This window comes from Arachis ipaensis, chromosome B06, assembly GCF_000816755.2.
Source record: "Arachis ipaensis cultivar K30076 chromosome B06, Araip1.1, whole genome shotgun sequence".
In the NCBI taxonomy this organism is placed as follows: Eukaryota; Viridiplantae; Streptophyta; class Magnoliopsida; order Fabales; family Fabaceae; genus Arachis; species Arachis ipaensis.
In genome coordinates this window covers 122,224,470-122,232,951 of record NC_029790.2, presented here as the reverse complement: position 1 = coordinate 122,232,951, position 8,482 = coordinate 122,224,470, and the positions used below count along the sequence as shown (strand labels likewise).

The following is an 8,482-nucleotide window of genomic DNA, read 5'->3' as shown; positions in this document are numbered from 1 at the left end:
ATTCTTATATAAAAATCTTATTCTCGTATTCCGGCAACTTAGCCCTTGAGAAGATTGTGTAAGCAGTGAGTTCTTTTATGCAGTCTAAATAAATGTATCTCTTATTTGCAGGGCTTGAAGGAATTCATTAATGAAGTCAATACTCTTGCATCTTTGCAACATCCAAACATTTGTAGGTTGCTTGGATTTCATGCACGTGACAGCTCAGAACCGAGGATGTTGGTGTATGAAAGGCTACACCTTGGAAGCTTGGATCGCTTGCTTTTTTACGGTACATCTGATTACCCAACTCTCGATTGGAATTCAAGATTGAAAATTGCCATTTGTGCTGCACAAGGTCTTACTTTCTTGCATGATGAAGGGCCCTTCCAGGTAATAATGAACCATCCATGTTTACCTTATTACGATCAACTTAAATGCACATTTAATATACAATCTCCTGGTTGAATTCTCATTTAATGACTACCATTTGACCTAAGTTATTTTATATCCCTTTGATATTGACTGAACAATTAGAAAATACAAAAATTTTCAACAGCCAACATACAGGTTGAAAAGGATTTCAGTGCAAAGCTTTCAGGGTATGGTTGCGTAGTCGGGCGAGTTTCAGAGGAAGTAAGCTTTCTTAATTAGACTCAAAAGGTCCTTTATATGTGTTGCTTCTATAGATTTTGTACCCTTTCATTTTGTCCCATGAATTTTGTTATTATTGTTCAGGTGTAATGGGTAAGATATAAAATAAGAAAGAATTTACTAGAACTTAACAGAGAGAAATAAGAAAGAGATCATTTCTAGAAGCAGAATTTCAAAAACTTTTTTTTATGTCAATTATCAATTTCTTGCATGATTGATTACATCATCATATCATCAGTATTCCTATTTATAGAAGTAAAAATACAGCGAAACAATAAAAATATTAAATAATGTGAATAATAGATATGTTAGATAAATGTTCAATTCATTAGGTATATAGATGATTATGTTGATTATTCTTAATTAGATAATTTTTTTTTGATTTACTCATATACAGTTAACAATAGCTGGATGTTCAATTTACTAGGTATCCGAATGGTTATCCTAATGTTAAGGTTTAGGTAGTAATTTGAAGAAGGAGTTCTAGAATTCATTATTCACATTATTTAAAGAAGTTATTGTCTATCTAACAAAACCGTGTATAGAATATTCTACTAACTAATGAGAATGATCTAATTGAGTTCTTGGACCTATTTTTATTCATTATGTCAGGCTATTAGAAACATGTCAATGGAAACATTCGAAAGAGGAATACTTACTCCGAAGAGCAATGTATGGAGTTTTGGAATCATTCTTCTGGAGCTACTTACCGGTATAAGGAATGTGGATAGCCGCCATCCAAATGTAGACAAGAACATAGTCAAGTGGAGCTGGCCATTCCTAAACGATGAATTCCGACTATCCATGATCATGGATCCTAAGCTGAAAGGCCACTATCCTCTAAGAGCAGCGAGGATGTTGGCTGACGTTGCGCACCGATGTCTCCAGAAGGAGCCATCGATACGGCCGACCATGCGAACTGTTGTTAAGCATCTTAAGATGATACAAGAGATGAAGTTCTCACCCCAAGAGCTAGTAACAATCCCTCTTGGAAAAAGTGTCCCTCTACCGCCACCACCGGAAGCTAGGCCTAGATTGAGTGTCTTTCCGCCATCACAGCCGACAAGTAAGCCTATACTGAGTTTCAATTCGTCATCTCCATCCGATGCCCCCAAGCAACATGTTTCGCCTCCTAAATGGTCTGACGTGCCCCCCACGCTTTCCACACACCCTTGGCCTTCCATACAATTTATGGAGAAGGTTGTTAGGCAAGAAACCAGGCATGGCCAATCATCATCCTAAGTTTATATAGGAGTGCTACCTAGTGATTCGAGAAAATAAATCTTCTCAATTTTTTCTCTCAATTAATACAGTAAAATGGAATTAAGAGAAACATGTGAAGGTGAAGATGATGTTGAAGAATAAAAGATTACATTTGACAATATCAATTGAAAGAAAAAAATTGAGAAAATCCATTTCTAATAATTTGATAGTCTAGAATGGTCATCAACCTTTCTTTCTAAAAAAAATATTTTACCTTTTGTTGTGAATCAGCCCAAACTTTTGTAGAAGATAAAAACATATATGCTCTACATCATCTCTTTATATGATTCAGAGAGATGTTATTTAGTACACAGATTGCAAAGGTTGGCCTTACTATGGATTCAATTAGTTAGTTTACCAATTTATATGAAAATTTTCATGGTTTCTTAAACACCTTGCCCCTTCCTCCTAACTATTTATTTTTTTCAATTTTTTCAAACCTTTATGCTAACTATGAAATATATGTATCAACAAAAATTGGAACACAATTGGAAGGGAGAATTTGCTTTTGCAGAATAATACGGACGAGTTTAGTGTTTTTGTATGAATAGACAGTAAAACTATGTGTATATGTATGAAATAACTCAAATAAGTACTCGACGTATCACTATTAGATAAAAATCACTTTTAGTAGCTACTTATTTTACTTTTAGTAACAATAAAATAGCTATTAATATATTTAATGAAAATTAGACATTAGTCGACATTAGTCATCTTATATTTTATTGTTAAAAAATTTGAACGACAATTATGGTAAAAAAATTTTTAATTGCTACAAAAGTATATTAATGCCATTATAACATATAATAATAACAGCAAATATATAACTATTGCAAAATCATAGATTAAATAAAACATATAATAATCATTATATTATTGTTAATAAAAAATTGTAACTAAAAATGATTTATTATAGTCACAACAAAAAAAAATTGATTAAAATGGCGAGTTTTTTTGGTAATTACGGCAATTTGAATTGCCATTATTATCGAAAACTGTGCTTTCAAGAAATGCCGATATCCTGAGCGTCATTTTGGCTATTACGGCGGTTTTTAAAAAATCATCACAATTACCTAAGGATAATACGGCGGTTTCTGCGACGGTTAAATTGGTGGTTTCAACCGCCGTTTTAATCAAATAAAATGACGGTTTTTTATTGTTTAAAACGGCGGTTGTAACCGCCATTTTTATTGGGGTATAACAGCATTTTGTTTTAATATAAAATGACACTTTTAAACCGTCATTTTAAGTTGAATAATGGCATTTTTCCGTTTAAAATGGCGATTTTTCAAACTGTCATTTTTTCTGTTTACACAAATATGATGCGCTTTTCCTGTTTAAAATGGCGGTTTTTCAAACTGTCATTTTTTTCCTGAATAAAATGAGAGATTTAACTGCCGTTTTTACCTAATTTTGATGACAATTTTATGCTTTTTAAAATGGCACTACAAGAAAATACTGGAATAGCAACCAATTTATCAATCGATACAGAATTTTCAGGACCAAATCAATATTGGTCGCTAAATTATATTCAGCGACCGATTTTAGCAACCAATAAATTCGGTTGCTAATAGCAACTGAATTAGCGACCGATAAGTTTTAAATACAACCAAAATAAAATTGGTCGCTATTTTTTTTATTTAGCGACCGATTTAGCGACTAAAACAGAAATAATGTCTTTGGAACTGTTGGTCACAAAAGTAGTCGCTATTTTTTTATTTTAGCAACCGATTTTGCAACTAATAGTGAAATAGGGTGGATAACTGTTTGGTCGCTAATTCAGTCGCTAAATTAACGGTCGCTAAATCGGTTGCTAATTGTTAATTTAGCGACTGATTTTAGTGACTAACATAATCGGTCACTAATAGCCACTGAATTAGTGACCAACTAGTTTTATACAACTAGAATATAAACGTGGTTGGTTACAAATTCAGTCACTAAAGTTATGGTCACTAAATCGGTTGCTAATTTTTAAATTAGTGATCGATTTTATAAATTAATCAGTCACAAAAGCGGTCGCTAAGTTAAAAAAAATACATATTATCTAAATTACTCTCACTAACCCTAAGTCACCCACACCATTCTCATCTCCTCCAATCAGATACCGTCATCCGTCTTCTGTGAGCGTTGTCGTCTTTTTCGCTGCCGTCTTCTGCGCACGTCTCGCCGCCGTCTCCTGAGGTCCCGTCGGTGTCATCTTCTCTGGTCTCGGCGCCATCTCCTGAGGTCTCCTCATCGTCTTCTTCTGCAGTCTCGGTGTCGTCACCTACGTCATTGAGACCTCATCTTCTTCTTCCTCCCATGGAAACCACCGCCTCACCTCCCGCCTCCTCCACCCGCTCCGGCCAGGTTCACACATTCATCCACTATTCTCTCTCTCTCTCTCTCTCTCTCTCTCTCTGACTTTTCAAATTCTTTTTCTAATTATCGCTTTTCCTCGTTTGCATTGAGGTCAGCTCACAGAGGAAGAAGCTCAGGCCCTTTCAAAAAGGTAAATAAAAACGCTCCTTCTCTCAAATCAGATCCGTTTTCAGTTTTTTTTCTCTATTTTTTATTTCTTCTTTCTTTGATCTGATTTGTCTACTAAAAAATGTTTTGAGGATCTGCATTGTTCTCCATTTCAAATTTGTGGCTGATCTCTGTCTCTCCTCTGCCGTCGTTGTGCCTCTATCTTCTATGTTAGCAGGTTATGCCTCTTATTCCTTTCTCGTTTATTTCTTTATATTGAGGGTTTTACACATTTTGATGGCTTACAGCGATTTATGACCGAGTTCTATTAGGGATTTGTAGAGAAAAAATTTATGTTCTATTTGTGAGTTGTGAAAGTTGGTTGCTATTAAGAAATCCGATAGTAAAGTTTGATAAATTTAGCAAACTCACACAAGCTTGGATAAAGACTATTTTAGCTCAAATTTGGTTACTTAAGTATCAAAAGATGTAATTTCACAAAAGCCATTTTTAGTGAAACTTCAAAAATGAAGATGTTATATTTAAACTTAATGAATATATGGAGATGGTTGAGATTTCATTGTACTTGTGAATATTCTTATGCAGTGGAAAGGTTATTCGAGTTGGCAAACCGGATTTATATGTTGGAACTAAAAGAGGTGTTTTCTGATATTAGCTTCAGGTTGGTAATTGTTGAGTTAAGAAATTAACTAAATTAATTAGTGATGACAAACATTATTTTTGGGCAAAATAAATAATTAGTGTTGATTAATTATATTTACTTATTACTAATTGTTTATTGTTGCAGGCCAAATTTCAATAGCCCAAATGGAATAAAAAGCAATCAACAAAATGTTGGGCTGAAAGCATAATTAAGAGCCCAAGGAAAAGCAAAGAAAGAAGCCAAAGAAATCAAATCGGGCCAAGCATATCAATACCCGATCCAAGCCCGATCTGGTTTCAGAAAAGCAAATCCCTCTCTTTTGCTTAACCAAAAGCAACGTTCATCTTTCTTTTGTCCTAGTCAAATCAGAGTTTCAGAAAAGTAAGAAAGAGAAAGAGAGAGAGCTTCTTCACCAAGCTAGTCACCAAAGAAGCAAGAGAGAGAAGGATTAAGCTTGAAAGACAGATATCAAATCACCCAGTTCAAACCCAATCAAGCTTAGGTTAAAGGTAACCCATTTCCTCTTGCATGCATCAAATCTTCATCTCTTCTTCCCAACTCTCTACTATATCCGAAATAGGATACAAGGAAAAGAGGATTTCTGTTCTTCTCTGCTGTGTATCTACGGTCTTGAACAAGACTTGGGGACCAAGTTGGTTTTCAAGGGCTCAGATCAAGTTGACCATTGGAAGATTTCTATGGTTGCTGCTATATGGCTTTCGGTCAAGGTGAAGAAATCAGAAGCCAAGTTTCTACTCTAAGGTTTAATGAGAAAAAGTGATTCTGTGGGTTGGTGAAGCTCAAGGCTCAAGGTGTTGACCTTGGAAGAAGAACCCAGCAACATGCAAGGAGATAAAAGAAGCTTGATGTTCATTCAGAAAGTAAGGAGAGAAAACCAGAGAGTGAGAACAGTGTTCTGTTAAGAAGTTCCTCTACTTGGATAATACTTTCTTTCAAAGAAGCATTCGGCCAATACTGAAGAACTGCATCTGAGGTTTGCGAATCTGATTTTGCACATAGCAAAGAGGCTGCTGATGAAGTCAATCTCCTTCATGTTTTACTGATTGTAATGTACTTTTCTAAGTTTATCTTTCTGTAATTTCTTGTGAGAAAGCTCAAGTAAAAGCCATGAGTGGAAAAAGGCTGAGTGATACACTTGAGAGAAAAGCCTAGAGTTATTTTCTGATTTCTTTAGGTATGTTTATGTCTTGTATCTTGTACCTGTAAGGTATCCCTTTCTTAGTTGGGTTAGCACTAAGAGTGAATAGTTAGGTATTAGCATAGCCAATGTCAAGTTAGGTTAGAACTTGAGTGTGAGAGGATTGGGTCAATCCTGTGAAATTGGTGTATGTAATACTATTAACTATAATGAAATTCTTCCATAGTTGTGGAGTAGACTGGACGTAGGTTGCATGGCACAAGGCAACCAAACCAGGATACATGCTGGTGTTAGCTTTTCTCTTCTCTGCTGTGTTCTGTTTTTTGATATTCATGAGACAAAAATAAATTGTCTCATAAATTTCTGCTGCTGAGTACAAATAGAATCAGAATTGAAAGTTTATTTTAAAAGGATAATAATAGCAACTTAAAAGGAAGGAATAGATTCAACCCTCCTTCTCTAAGCCTACCACAACCTTCAATTGGTATCAGGAGCTAAGGTCTCAAGAATCAAGCTTAACCACTTGGAGCAAAGATCCAATGGCAAACAACTTGGGCACAACCACAGTTGCCTACACCCTCACTGAAGACCAGTCAAACAACCGGCCACCTTTCTTCAACGGGAAGAACTACTCCTACTGGAAAGAAAGGATAATGATTTTCATCCAATCCATTGACTACAACATATGGAAGATTGTTGTGAGCGGTCCAAAGATCCCAACAAAGACAAGTGCTGATGGAGTGGTGACTCCAAAAGAAGAAGCTGAATGGAATGAAGATGATAAGAAGAAGATAGAGCTGAATGCCAAAGCAATCAACCTTCTTCACTGTGCTATCAGCTTTGAAGAGTACCGAAAGGTGTCTAGATGCAAGACAGCCAAAGAAATCTGGGAAAAACTCCAGGTTACACACGAAGGCACCAAACAAGTAAAAGAAACGAAGATTGATATGCTGCGAAAAGAGTATGAGATGTTTAGCATGAAGGATGGAAAAAGCATTGATGAAGCGTTTGAGAGATTCTCAATCATAATCAACAACCTTGATGCTATGGGTACAAACTATGCAAAACAAACTTTGGTGAGAAAACTCCTTAGAAGCCTCACAAAAGAATGGGAAAACACTGCCACTGTCCTAACCGAGAGCAACAACATAAGTCCCATAACCTATGATGAGCTGAGAGGAAAACTCCTTGCCTATGAAGCCACACACACAAACACAGACTCAAAGAAAAAGGGAATAGCCCTCAAGTCACAAATAGAACCGAAAGAGAGTGAGTCTAGTGATGGTATTTCAGATGACGAGCTTTTGTTTTTTGCTAGGAAATTTAGAAGGATGATGAAGAACAAGGGCAAATACAAGGGTTCAAGTTCAAAGGAGCACAAGATAGACTTGAGCAAGGTGACGTGCCATCATTGCAAGGAGGCTGGACACTTCAAGCTAAACTGTTCAAAGCTCAAAAGGGAGGACAAAGGAAAGAAGGAAAGGAAAAGAGTACTCATGGCAACTTGGGAGGATCTTGAGAATGACTCAAATGAAGAAGAAGAATCTGAAGGAGATGACAAAGACTGCTTCATGGCTGGAAACAACAATCTTGATGAGGTAAACTATTATGATTTGACCATTGAGGACTTGCATGCTATTATTGATGATCTCACTTTAAACACATCAAAACTGCTTGATAAATATAATGAATGCAGATCTGAAAGAGATGTATTAAGAGCTGAAAATGATTTTTTAAAAGAAAAGGTGAAGGAAACTGAATGTGCTTTGGACATCATTGAAGAAAACAGATTTCTAAAATCTGAACTTGAAAAATTAAAAGGAAAGCACATTGTAGATCCTTCTCATGAGTTAATTGCTGAAAATGAAAGATTAAATGATATGATTAAAAGGCTGAATGGTGACTTAGCAAAATTTGCTCAAGGTTCTAGTAACTTGGACAAATTACTTGCAAGTCAAAGACCATTGTTTGAAAAATCTGGTTTAGGCTACATAGCCAAGGAAGATGCAGTTTCCAACACTTCCTCTATAAAATTTGTGGCTTCTTCATCAAATACCAAACCTATACCAAACAAATCGGGTATTGGATATGTTTCAAATTTTGAAGAAAAATTTGATGAAGTATACACAAGTGAAACTGAGCTTTCACCAAGAACTGATCCGAGTTCAAACCGGCCAGGTTTGGGTTATATTTCGAAAAATGAGGCTGCTTTCAAGAAACCATTTTTCTATAACAAAACCTCATTTTTGAAAAATCCAAAGAGTTTTAAAAATTCTGGTGAAAATATTTTTGCAAAGAGGAACAATTATAACAAG

The 8,482-nt window shown here is 35.6% G+C and overlaps 1 protein-coding gene and 1 long non-coding RNA gene across 2 annotated transcripts in view; both read left to right on the top strand.

The window, feature by feature from the left end:
- On the top strand, window positions 362–2,315 carry LOC107647452 (probable serine/threonine-protein kinase PIX7). The gene is made up of 3 exons (XM_021104931.1): window positions 362–378; window positions 521–615; window positions 1,246–2,315. Exon 3 carries the CDS (start codon window positions 1,258–1,260, stop codon window positions 1,873–1,875), a length of 618 nt encoding a protein of 205 aa, XP_020960590.1. The 5' UTR covers window positions 362–378; window positions 521–615; window positions 1,246–1,257; the 3' UTR covers window positions 1,876–2,315.
- Window positions 4,939–8,482, top strand: part of LOC110263533 — a 12,620-nt gene continuing 9,076 nt past the window's right edge. Inside the window, exon 1 of the long non-coding RNA XR_002349341.1 lies at window positions 4,939–5,026. This is a non-coding gene — a long non-coding RNA (uncharacterized LOC110263533). The remainder of the gene's footprint in view (window positions 5,027–8,482) is intronic.